Source organism: Phalacrocorax carbo, chromosome 9 (assembly GCF_963921805.1).
Source record: "Phalacrocorax carbo chromosome 9, bPhaCar2.1, whole genome shotgun sequence".
In the NCBI taxonomy this organism is placed as follows: domain Eukaryota; kingdom Metazoa; phylum Chordata; class Aves; order Suliformes; family Phalacrocoracidae; genus Phalacrocorax; species Phalacrocorax carbo.
The window spans coordinates 3,096,567-3,110,138 of record NC_087521.1 but is presented as its reverse complement, the minus strand read 5'-3'; the positions used below and the strand labels follow the sequence as shown (position 1 = coordinate 3,110,138).

The 13,572-nt window shown below is 41.8% G+C and overlaps 1 protein-coding gene across 1 annotated transcript; it reads left to right on the top strand.

The window, feature by feature from the left end:
* Positions 1 to 5,456: 5,456 nt before the first annotated feature.
* CHRM5 (cholinergic receptor muscarinic 5) lies at positions 5,457 to 8,268 on the top strand. Its single transcript, XM_064459983.1, has one exon. The coding sequence runs from the start codon at positions 5,649 to 5,651 to the stop codon at positions 7,233 to 7,235; it is 1,587 nt and encodes a 528-aa protein (XP_064316053.1). The 5' UTR covers positions 5,457 to 5,648; the 3' UTR covers positions 7,236 to 8,268.
* Positions 8,269 to 13,572: the final 5,304 nt, after the last annotated feature.

The following is a 13,572-nucleotide window of genomic DNA, read 5'->3' as shown; positions in this document are numbered from 1 at the left end:
CCCTCAGCAGCTCCCCCTGCCTGCAGCGCCGGCCGCTCGCGCGGGGCCGCGCCGGGCAGCTCCTGCGGCCGGGGCGGAGCTGGGCCCTGGGCCTGGGCTGCCCTGCCCCTCCTCGGGCCGGTGCCCGGCGGGCGCCTCGGCGCCGGGTCCCCGTGTGCCCGCTGCAAAGCTCAACAAGCAGGGAGTGAAAAACAAGTAGCTTTGCACGTCCATTTCAAACAAAAATGCGTTTACTGTTTCGAAAATGAAACTCTTAGCTGAAGCCATATGAATCATAGAATCATTTCGGTTGGGAGAGACGTTTAAGATCATTGAGTTGAACCATAAACACTGCCAAGCCTACCACTAAACCATGTGCCTAAGCACCGTATCTACGCCTCTTCTAAATACCTCCAGGGATGGTGACTCCACCATTTCTCTGGGCAGCCAGTTCCAATGCTTGTCAACCCTTTCAGTGAAGATGTTTTTCCTAACACTCAATCTAAACCTCCCCTGGCACAACCTGAGGCCATTTCCTCTTGTCCTATCACTTGTTACTTGGGAGAAGAGACTGACATTCCCCTCACTCCCCTCCTTTCAGGTAGTTGCAGAGAGCAATAAGGTCTCCCCTCAGCCTCCTCCTGGCTAAACAAACAACCCCAGCTCCCTCAGCCGCTCCTCGTAAGACCCGCTCTCTACACCCTTCACAGGCTTCGTTGCCCTTCTCTGGACACGCTCCAGCACCTCAATGTCCTCCTTGCAGTGAGGGGCCCAAACCTGCCCACAGTACTCGAGGTGGGGCCTCACCAGTGCCGAGCACAGGGGCACGATCACCTCCCTGCTCCTGCTGGCCACACCGTTCCTGATACAAGCCAGGATGCTGTTGGCCTCCTTGACCGCCTGAGCACGCTGCCGGCTCCTGTTCGGGTGGCTGTCAACCAGCACCCCCAGGTTGTTTTCCACCAGGCAGCTCTCCAGCCACTCCTCCCCAAGCCTGTAGTGTTGCATGGGGTTGTTGTGACCCAAGTTAGCTTTCTGTAGCAAATGAGGGAAAAAGGCACCAAGCCCTTGCTGACAGGGTGTTGCACACAAGCCTGCACAATATGAACTGCATGGGGTGACTCTGCAGTCACTTGAGGAGCATCCTGCTCTGAGGACACAGAGCAGGGACAGAGGAACATCTTTATGCCATAGAGTTAGGCTGGTTTGTCCTGCACTGCTTGAATTAGGCAGGTACCCATGCTCCAGTTCACCAGTTCCCTAACAGCAGGCTTGCCCAATTGCTCTTGAGCATGCAGGCTGTCATTTGACAGCACACATTAAAACATCAATCTGGCTGTGAAGGATTTTTAAACCATTCCTCACAGCAAAATGTGACCAAAACTCTCATACTGTGAAACCATGGGCTGTAGTGTCTCTGCACTGCTACCTGTGGTAAGGGCTGCTTGGTTCTGGGGAATAGCGTGCAGCAAATCAGTAAATTAGCTTAGTATGACTCCAGTGCTACACAAGCAAATAAATCAAGTAACAGGGAGCAGTGCTGGCAAGCGCATTGCAAAGACATCTAAATGATTCCTTGTGCAGCCAGCACAGGTCTGGCAGACCCAGTGCTGAGCTAGAGCTAATAAAACCTGGCAAACCCAAGCTGTGTCTGCATCTGTGGTGCAATTAATCTGTGACACGAACAATCTGCCTGCAGATAACTGTAAGCTGACTATATGTAAAAGTTTTAACAGCTCACATTAATTAATACTTACAGCTAGATTTAAAAAAATCACTAATATTTGGCAACAAATAGCAAACATCATTATAACTCAAGCGTGAAGTTCATGCATTGATAATTATGAGGTAGATAGCAAAGTCATGATACTGTACATGTGCATTTTGATTTTGTAATTTAAATTTGATCTCCCTATTATTATCTGTTATGATAGACAATTAACATAAATTATGTTACCATGGCACACAGAAGTCCCACTCACAAGCACTATTGCCTTGAGTGATACACAAATAGAGAACAAAAGGTAACACTAAAAAGTGTTAATACAGACCTGTGAGACAAAAGATGACAGAGTATGAAAAGATGACAAGAACGGTCAACATGCCAAGAAGGTATCTTTGCATACTAGCAGCTTAGCTACTGTCAATTTTTATAGGCTTTACAGTAAAACAGCTCATTAGGGAGGGAAGGATTTGCATGATGATAATGCAAGTGCTTTGTATTTAGAAATCAGTTATAGCTTCTATACCATATTACCAGTGTTCCTCCTGCCCATGTCAGTTCAAACCAAGAACAAGTGTGTCAGGACAACAACAATTTCTACTCTCCTGTTGCTCTGAAGTCTGCAATCCACATGGGGTAGTTACAGCAGTCTTTCCTCCTACATCCCAATGTGAGGGAGGGTAGGTGACCTCAGAGGGGGACACACTTGCTACCTATGGCAAAAGACAAAGCATTACAGGCCACAGCGTCTAGGCTATTTATAGTCTCCCCTCTTCTGAGAAAAGTGTCTTATTCTGGCAAAAAAAGGCAGAAAGTTCAAACAATTTCCTATAATCACCGTAAGCGGCTGCTCAACCCCAGGTGCTAGACAAATGTAGAAGTTAGTATAGGTTTGTCCATATGCCTGGTATTCATAGCTTGTGCCTTCTTAAGGCCATCTCTAGCCTTTGCTGAAATCTTGCAACTTGCAAAAAATTAAGATCCCTGACAGTGTTTCAGGTACATTAGCTGTCAAGGACTGGAGTGCAGTCCCCTTCTAGGAGCACTGTTGGCTATGTTGAGTTTAGCTGGCTGAGTCCAAGGTCAGCTGCTCTGCTGATAAGGCCTGTTGTGAAGAAAGCTAGAAGCAAGGGCCCCCTACTTTCTCTTGGGAACTGCTTTTAAGTTGAGGCTGTACAGCTGGCCCTCACCTGTGCTATGTCACAGCTGGGCAGCAGCTACATCTACACCTGGTCTCCTACCTCCTTGAACCCGGCCCTGACCCTGACCCTGACCCTGACCCAGACCCTGACCCTGACCCTGACCCAGACCCTGACCCAGACCCAGACCCAGACCCAGACCCAGACCTGCTTGCTGCGCTTCCTGGGTTGGTCTCAGACCTGCCTCATCACTACAGACTTGTTGTGCGATCACCAGACTATGTCTGACCCTGATCACTGCCTCTGGCCCTGATCATGAACCCAGTGTGCTGCTCTGCATCCTCCTCCTTCTTGATGAGGTCTCTGCTTCCACCTGCCTTGGTATCATGCTCCACCCAGAGCTCACCTTCCCTTGCAGAGCAGCTGGCCCTCGCTGCCCCCTGACAGTACCACACTAAACCAGTTATTATACTGCCATGCTTAAAAATCTAATGACATGGAGCTGCTGATGTGCAGAACAGCCGTGCTGGCTGTGAACAGAAGCAGCAGCATAGGCCACATGAGGTAGCAGAGACACAGATTTCTCTCTCACAGCTCAGCTACCTATCACAGCCATGCAGCTGCTCCACTTGTCTTTGTTTCACCTTAAATGAATTCCTACGCTTGTGTAAAGATTTGTAAAGCCAGTACCCCCAGCCATCAAGGCCAGCTCTGACTTGGAGGAAGGCTTTGCAGAATGCAGATGAAATTTCTTTCCTTGCATGGGGCTTGTTAGGATTTCTGTGGCACTTGAGCTATTCTTGGCTGCGAGACTGGCTCTGGAGGCTGTAGAGAGCCAAGCGTACTGATTGTCAACATGCATATATTATAATTATTACTAGGCTGCAAGGCCTGTATATTGACTATAATCCTGTTAAGTTAGGTTCAATATATGTTGCGTATAAGCAGAATACAGATGCACAAAGATCTAAATATAAGACAGGAGATGAAAGACACGCACAGATGGAGGAGAATCATTTTGGGCAGTACGATAGACAGTGGTCTCAGTACACCAGGAAACTTACATTATCGAATTTCATCACAACAAGAGATAATCATTAAGGAGGGCTTGAAGAAGGATGATACACTTCTGTGGATATTTAAGAGACCTGGGACAAAAGTGAAGGAAAAAATGAAAGCAAATAAGAGGACAATGAAAGAAAATAAGATGCTTTTTTGAAAATTCAACAAGTGGTTATAAAATATTGATCTATTCAGATGAGGAGAGAAGGGACCCAACTACTGGGTAAAAAAGATAGTTGATGACATATGGGAAAGGGATAGGCTGTGAAAGCTTGCAGTTAATAAAAGACACTTGCCAAGACCAAAGAAAATAATGTTCTGAGAGTTAGGATTAAAGATGAAAACACAGAGAAGTGGTGTGGTTGTATAAGGAGGACCATATAATAGAGATCCGATGCAGAGAGAATTGTAAAGCCCTAGACTTGGACTTTAATGGGTGATTTATGAGATAATTTTAGCTGAACCTCTGCCTGCTTTGAAAAAAGGGATCGTCTTGCCAGTTTTATACTGGCTAGATGCCCAATAAACAAACAGTTAATAATTTATCTTTCATTTCTGACTTAAAAAAACTAACTACTATTTGACTATTCCAAAATTACACAGTCCAGCAAGATTAAGCATCGAACAAGTGATTAGCATAATTTGATGTGATGAAATTACTCAAAAACCAGCAGATATCTGTGAAAGAACCAAATGGCCTAATTCACTGGAACAAGAAAACAGCAGTGAAGAACGTAGGAAGGGGTGGACATCAGAGGCATGTATGCATGAATAGAGTGACGGCGGTGCCGTTTCTACCTTTTGCTGCTTATGCGAGTATTAAATTGGTTTTGTTGCATTGTTTGTCACTGTGGTCATCCATTTCTGCTTCCTCTTCAGTTTACTCCTTTCTGTCCTCAACCTTATCATTCACTCACCCAAACTACCCAAACTGCACTTCTACACCTCACCCAATCAATCTCCTCTGTCCTGAGAACTCCCAATAGATAAAACTCTTTCCTGCCTAACTTATTTTTCCAAAAACATCTTCTTGGCCATGTCTGCTTCCTTAACTCAGAGATTCCCCCTCAGTTGCCCCAAGCACTTCTAACACCTAATTATTTCCCACCACCACCATGCCAGCATGGTTCCTAACTCCCCATGCATCCTCAGTTTCCTCTGACTCTCTTTCTGTTGTTGGTGACTCCTCCAAATTTTCCAGGCATAATTTCTGAAATCTTGACATGTCTTCTACATGGCTAAAAACAACACAATGACTCATTGTCTTACTGCACTGCAAAACTTGGAATGTCTGTCTTTAAGAGTATGTGCAGTGTCTCCTAAGATATTCAAAATATAAGAGCTGGTGTGATTGAGTGTCTTAAGAAACAATAGATGTTTTGATTGCATTTAGAAATGCAATAAGATAGCGTTGTCCTAGAATGTACATTTGTTTGTTTTAGTTGTGTCCACAATGGTAGAAGCAATAATTGAAATGCAAAAAGAGAGCACAAATAATTTGATAGATTGCTTTACAAGTGGTTTATCGTAACTCTAATGGAAGTCTGGGCTATTTAATGAGCTGCTTTCTTTTTCTTTTTTTTTTTCCCTTTGATCTTTAGGGGTTGGACTTGATGATCCTTGTGGGTCCCTTCCAACTCAGGACATTCTATGATTCTATAGCTGTCTCCAAAAGAATATTTTCAAGTACACAAAGCAATAGGCAACAGTGCTAAGATCCTGATGACAATACACCAAGAACAAGAATGGAAGTAAATTTATTCAGCAATTCTACTGTTGTAAACAGTTCATCCATCAACCATAAGCAGCTACAAGGGCATAGTCTCTGGGAAGTCATTACTATTGCCACTGTAACTGCAATTGTAAGCTTAATAACCATAGTGGGAAATATTCTTGTAATGATATCCTTCAAGGTTAACAGTCAGCTCAAAACTGTCAACAATTACTACTTGCTCAGCCTTGCCTGTGCAGACCTTATCATTGGAATATTTTCTATGAACCTTTATACATCCTACATACTCATAGGCCATTGGTCTCTTGGAAGCCTTGCCTGTGACCTGTGGCTAGCCCTGGACTATGTAGCTAGCAATGCCTCAGTAATGAACCTCCTAGTCATCAGTTTTGACAGATATTTTTCCATCACAAGGCCTTTAACTTACAGGGCCAAGCGCACGCCCAAAAGAGCTGGCGTCATGATTGGTCTTGCTTGGCTGATTTCCTTCGTGTTGTGGGCACCCGTAATCTTGTGCTGGCAGTATTTTGTGGGTGAACGAACAGTACCACCTGAAGAGTGCCAGATACAGTTTTTATATGAGCCCATTATCACCTTTGGTACTGCAATTGCTGCTTTTTACATTCCAGTGTCCGTGATGACCATTCTGTATTGCCGCATCTATAAAGAGACGGAGAAACGAACCAAGGACCTTGCTGAACTGCAGGGTTCGGAGTCTGTGGCAGAGTTTGAGATGATAAAGCCTCAGAAAGCTCTCCTGAAGTCTTGCTTCAGTTGCAAGCAACAAAATTTAGTCAAAAGAGAGAGGTGTCAGGCTTCCTGGTCTTCATCCAGTCGAAGTACGTCAGCGACAGTGAAAGCCTCTCAGGCAGCGAGTACGTGTAACGACTGGGCTAAGGCTGACCAACTAACCACCTGCAGCAGCTACGCATCTTCAGAAGAGGAGGATAAACTTGCTGCTGATTCCGTTTTCCAAGTAACTTACAAAAGTCCATCTAAAGGTAAGGGAGAAGAGTTTGATGAGAGTATGGATGTTGTTGTCAAAGACCAACCTGAAGAAAATGATTTTGAGAACCAGAAATACTTTTTGTCACCTGCCAAAGGCCACGTACAAAAAAGTAAAAAATGTGTGGCCTATAAATTCCGGTTGGTGGTTAAGGCTGATGGCACCCAGGAAGCCAACAATGGTTGCCATAAAGTAAAAATAACTCCTTGTTCTGCTGCTCTGTCAAAAGATCCTTCCATCAAAAGCATGGATCCAAATATAAGTAACCAAATCACGAAAAGGAAACGGATGGTTCTTATAAAGGAACGCAAAGCAGCACAGACTTTAAGTGCTATTCTTTTGGCTTTTATCATCACTTGGACTCCCTACAATATCATGGTTTTGATCTCCACATTCTGCTCTGACTGCATTCCCCTGACACTGTGGCACCTTGGATATTGGCTCTGCTACGTGAACAGCACTGTTAACCCCATTTGTTATGCCCTCTGTAACAAAACTTTCAGGAAAACTTTTAAGATGCTGCTTTTCTGCCAGTGGAAAAAAAAAAAAGTGGAAGAGAAACTATACTGGCAGGGCAATACCAGACTGCCGTAATTGCTCCTACTTAAGGGATAAGGGAGAAAATAGATAATGACATAACCTAGTAAATTGACTGTAATTCTGTCTTTTCAAAGCTGTTGCTTTATATGTCTAGAGGTTAAAAAAAAATTCTCCAGAAAAGTAAAATTTTGCATGAAAGTAGTGTGCTTGGGATAAAGAAGTCAGTGGCTGCTGTGAACAACATGGTGTTTGTTATTATGCAGTAGAGCTGCATTAAAGTGGTTATGTTTGAGGTCTTCAGTCCTTTCTTTCAGCCTGAGAATATGTAGAGTAAATTACAAACTACTAGAAGTTAGAGTGGGATGCTCATCCAGTCATCAGGTCCGGTCATCCAGTGTATCTCCCTGTAGTGCTGAACTGTTTCTTCCTGTAATTCCTTTCTAGTGTACTGTCTCTTTAGTTTTCAACGTACCGAGCAATGGAGCTCGTACTACATCTGTTTTGAGGTGTTTCCACCTTCTTTTGGAAAGAAACAAGGACTATTTAAAGAGGGAAATACTGTCATCCCCAATACCAAAATGTTAGGGAGATTCATAGTACTCCAAATGAACATACATATTATGGGAGAATGTAACACTGAGAAAATTTCCACTTTAAGGGTGATTTTTGTGGAGACATAGAAAGGGCTTATAGTGGAGGAAACAGATAATGTATTTTGTGTATGAAGAAGCCAGTCCCAATCTCAGTTCCATCATGCGAGTCACTATCGTCTGTAAAAAATGGTGATGGTTAGCAGATAACTCCAAATTTCTCCATGACCCAAAGCCTCTGAAGGAAATTTTAAGATTTTATGCAATAACAACAATGGTACAAATCAGAACTGACTGTACAGTGTAATGGACATAGTCTATCTACTTTACAACACAAGGAAGGTCTTTTTTGCTGTCTCCTGTGTTGTGCTTCCCCTTGCCCCAAAAATTTCCATTACTGATGGAATGATGCAGAACAAGAGAAAAAAATGTGTTAATGCCCTGTGCATTTACCTATAATTTATGAAATTATTATAACAGTGACAGAATTGGCATCTCTGAAAGAAGAAAGATTTTTAAAGTGATTTTTAAATATTTCTATAAAACTATTAAGGATACTTTGCACTTTCATAGCACTTTTAATCTTTAAATAGCTTTACAAATACCAGTCAATATCAGGTATTTGGAAACTGAAGTTATCTCCAGTCACGGTCTTTTGGTCCAGCAGAACCGTATCTGCTACAGTGCTGGGGGCTGGAATCAGGCCCTTTGACGGCTGTGGTGTCTGGGACTGGGCTGTACTGGGCAAGTGACAGTGAGCTGAGACTCTGACCGCTGGCTGTTTGCCAGGGCTTTGGCTTTGTGGCGAAGGCACTTCCGTGGCAGGGTTGAACTGCATGTGCCTGTCTGATTTCTGTGTCAGATTGGCAGGAGTCCTGCAGCGGTGATGGAGTGAGTGCAAACGTGAGGGGCTGCCTTCAGCAGCCGTTGGAATGGAGCTGGTGACCTGGCTTCTTGCGGTGGGAGCGAATGTGAAGCCTCAGGAAAGGCCGCAAGAAAACAAAGTTAACGGCAACAGGAGGCGTAAGGAATGAAATCCTAAAGAAAAGAAATTACTATGAATAAATGAGAAAGATCTCCATGTACACAAAGTTCAGATTCCGTTTTAGCCTTTCTATCAAAATTCAGGGTGAAATGCTCTGGTATATTAGTTTGGGCAAATCTTCATATTATATCTACTATACGCTTTAGTGGGACATTGCAGTGGTAACGTGATCCAGTTGCCCATTTCAGGGATTGTATTTGTCATCCTGAATGTGCCGTTGCTCTCGGTGAAATTGTTCATGTAATTTAGTAAATTATCAAACCATCAAAATATTTCCCTACAGAAAAATAATTCCTTGATGTCAACAATCACGGTACAAGTAATTAATATTTCTTATCCCCAGTCTCCAGAGGGGAAAATTGTGTCAGTGAAAGATTAGCTGTGTAATAATGTAAAAATTTGTTCTCTAGATTCACATGATTGATTTTGTAACACACCATACTGTGCTTATTATTTTTTATGCATCGCTATATGATTGCTTATTAAAGGAAAGTATGGGTTTTTATAAAGACCCTTTCATCAACTTTCCTCCATCACTATCCAGAGCTTTTCCTGTGTACTGTAACTATGTACAAGTTGGTTATTATAGTGGGTTTATTTTATATTACATTGGATCAGACATTAAGTAAGCTGCGTTTGATTTTTAGCAAATGAATGTGTGTCTCTGTGGCACAAGCTGTAGCTAAAGGCAAAATTTATGAGGTAGTAACAGTTCCCGCTAGCTGCAGTGTTGTTGCTAAAGTAAAGCATTGGCTTCTACTGAAATTTAATGGGATATTTTTTTGTTGGTTTTGGCTTCTGTTGAACAAGAGTGCTCTGTAAATGTTTATGGACTCTGTGCTCAGTAAATGTATTGGAATACACGGTGGTGGATGCAACAACGTCCGTTCAATGTAACTGTGAAATGTGCTCAAACTAGGCTGCTAGCACTTCACCATCTGAGATGTTACATGGCCAGACATGGGTACATTGTAAATACCTAGAATTACATAAAGAGGTGTGTGCGCTTTATTGTTATGTGGGATGCTTATTCTTAAAAAAAAATCAAAACCACAAAAAGAAAAACGCAATCCTCATCAGAGCATCTGTTAGTACTTAACTATGTTTTGTTTTCAAATTGCATGTTGTACCTTTAAAAAGTGTTGTGGGCTTTTACAGTGTAGAACAATCTTGTTATCTGTATTTCTGTCCTTTTAATGAACCTTTTACTGATCCTATAATTGATTATGGCCATGGTCATGACGGGCGAAAAGATCTTATTTGTAAAATTACATTTTATTTATATATAATTACATACACATACATATATGTAGATACATATGTATGTATTATCAATATAGATGTGTAAATATACATCCTTAACTAAGCTTTTCAGAGAGCCAGCACACTTTAATATTTTTGAATATTGAATTTTCCCACAAACTAGGCATATAATTTTCGTCTCTCCCTTTTCATACATACCAGCCTCCCTATATTTTCCAGATGCCCATAAATTACCAAGTAACATTCATTTTCTGTAAACATAATTGGTGGTTGTAGATAAAGACTTGGAAGAGTTCCCGGAATCTCTAAACAGGTATACAACACCTCGTTACAGTAGTGCACTTTCTGTGACTGCTTAGCACAGAGTGATGAGCTTTGCAAAGGACGGAAAGTCAAGATAGAACATAAATGCAGGGGTTTCCTTTATTGAAAAAATACTGTTAAATTGAGGAAGGATGAAAGCAAAAGGGTTATAGAGAAAATACTGTAAGAACCTGTAAAAAATGATAGAGCATATTTTGCCATTAATTATATAATTCAGTTGGTAATTTTGCTTATCCTACTCAACTATGAATGTCTATTAGTAACTGCTGTTAACTGTTGAAAGTTATTTTTATGTGTGCATTTTCCTTCCTCATCTCTATCGTACCCATAATGAGGCCTGCACTGGGATATAGGGTCTTGATGAGTCTAGATCCAGAGACTGTGATGCAATTCAAGACAAAATCCTTAACTGTACTTCCTCATTACCCTTTAGAGGTTGTTCCAGTTTTAGAGCTGAGTGACTTGAAAAGTCCCCATCTCTAATTTAATTATTCTGATCATTTTCTCTCCCACACAGGGCTTTTCTCAGAAATATGTGACGTTGCATCCCTGTCATATTTGATAGATGACCTGAACATGTCAAACTAATTTAACTGATAAATCGTAATGCAAGCGTAGCTAAGGATAGTCACATACCAGAAGGAATAAAAATATCACTGGGATGTGGTAAGCATGTTAAAATTAAATGAGAAGTCATTACAACAATTAAAGAATCCTGTATCGATCTGGAAGATGCTGCTTTCTCATAGAACGCAGTTGTTATGGAACTGGATACCCAGTTTGAAACTGAATTCAAAACCTGTGGACTTTTTTTCAGATTCTGGATTTTGAATAGAATTTTGTAAGAGGCTTCTTTACTTGTGGTAGGAAACACAGCTTCCAAATCACCCCTTCATCGTTTGGGATTCCCAAAATCTTCATACTGAAGGGGAATTTTTTGGATGCTTGTTTTTTAAAGTTACTCTATAATTTTTAGGGGACATATGTACTTCTGCCTTCTCTGGATTCTTTGCTTTAGGAAAACAAACAAATGAAATTGTGAAACTTTCCTCTGAAATTAATTTTCTTTGCTTTCTATAGAGCTAGAAATAATATGAAGGAATCACTTGGGCCCAGTGAGAAATAAATACCTCTTTCCTCAGTTGCACATAACAATCAAGCTGGAGTTACCATTTGCTGTGACCTGTACGTGCAGGTGCTCCTCTGTTGGAAAGGACTCTGCCCAAAAAACTCCACACTGCTTACTCCTTTTTAATATTACAGAAGTTTTTTTTTAAAAAAGAAACCACAAAGAACAACAACACAAAAAACCAAACCAAAAACAAACAAAAAACCCCAACAGCCCACATTTGCTACTTTTAGAAACTACAGATGGTTACAGGCCAGAACTCCCCTCTGAAAGGCTCCCCCCCAGTGTTTGCCTTGGGGACTCCACGGGCTCCATCAGCTCGTGAAAGGCTCCCACAGCTGCTGGGTAGTCAGTGGCTTCTCCATTTTGAAATGCCCTTCCCAACCTGAAGTCCAAAAAGGGATACTGTGTCTTTTCACTTAAATACTTAGCTTTTCTTCTACCAAATCTGAAAGAGGCCATTTATTTCTTATGTAGTCAGCCCAAACCTCCACTGCTGCCTTTTGTACCCACTAAGAAGTTTTCTTCCACGTAAAATTGACAGCTGGGTGTCATAAAACCTTAAACTTTGATCATTCAGATAAACTTCTTGTTTATGATTTAACTGTTACCCCATATCTATATCTAGTTTAAAAAAAATTTATAGCATTGTGTTGTAAAACTAGAACTAATCGATGACTATTAGTGGTTTCAGAAAGGGATGGTGTTGTAGTTGTTTTTTCCATCTTCATAAATATATTTCTTCAGATGTGATAGGCACTGCTGGTCTATGTATCAGATCAGGAACTTTAGTTTTCAATACAGTCAGTAAAACAGCTGCCTTTTACTCAAGACTTAGGCCATTAGCTACTAAATGCCATTAGTTTCTTCAGGTATCTGCTTATATATCAAAGAAGTCAGTCTTCCTCAAACAACTAGACATCTAAAATCCTTCAGAAGTTTTCTTCTGAACAAGTACTTCTCCAAGCCCTGGTCGCTAATGGCTCCTCTTTCAGTAGACCTCTGAAGTTTGGGGACTTTTACTGAATTCCTGGACGACAATGACAAGATATAAGCTGGAATATCTGTTGCTCCTTACATGAGGCAGCCATCTAGACACAGTGGAGGCCAGACAGTTGTATTTAGCCTGTGCGTACATAAGGCCTCCTTGGATGTGCAATTCATCAGGCAGCTACAAGAGGAAGCGTGGAGAGAGGGTTCGGTGGAGGATACCAGCTGCGGAGTGCGGCTGGATTCAGCTCCTTCCCCCCCGCTCTGCTTGGGTCCTGATGCCTTCTGAAATGCAGAAGACATGAGAGTGACTAAAGGACTCTTGGTTTTGTTAATTATAGGAGAAAGAATGAGCCTAGGCAGGTAATGTTGCTAATTTATTGATGCACGGTATTCAATGCTTTTGACCAAATAAACTTTTTCCATTAGATATTCTTGGGAGGACCCATCTCCTTTCTTCAAGTCTGTGCAGGAGGCTGATAATCAGGAAAGGCTAAGAGAGAGAGAGGATAGGAAAAATGTGAAAGGTAAAAGAAACTAGTAGACAGAACAGAACCCCCCATGTTTCAGCCTGTGATTCTGCTGATTCAGTGTTGACGGCCAGCTGCTTTCAGCATTGTTCTGGGTATTTGGTGATTAAGGTTCAGTGATGGAGAAAAAAAACCTGTTCAGTTAAGACAGCCCTTTGCCAAGGAATTACGAAGTAGAATTTAGTCCGCTTCTTAAGGCCCTACGTCCTTCTCTTTAAGAGCTTTAGAAAGAAGTGCTGGTGGGTGTATTGGGATATTCTTACTTATTTCCATCTACTGCTTAGTCCCAAATCCAGCTCCAGTAGTCATTTCCATCCATACTTTGTTTAGAAGTGCAGAATGTACCACAGTCCCTGAGTTCTATTAAATGGCTTTGAGTTGGATTCATTTTTCTGTCTTGTTTTTGCTTGGAGACCTGTTGTTATGGGGTTTTATTACATTTTAATCTAACTCCCATACTGGAATTCAGTGTCAGCATAGGTTTTAGGGCTCCAGTTAATACTAGAGAGTGCCTCCAAAA

Bases quoted from the DNA above. Each gene is read 5' to 3' on its own strand.
- CHRM5 (XM_064459983.1), top strand. From the start codon at position 5,649: ATGGAAGTAAATTTATTCAGCAATTCTACTGTTGTAAACAGTTCATCC.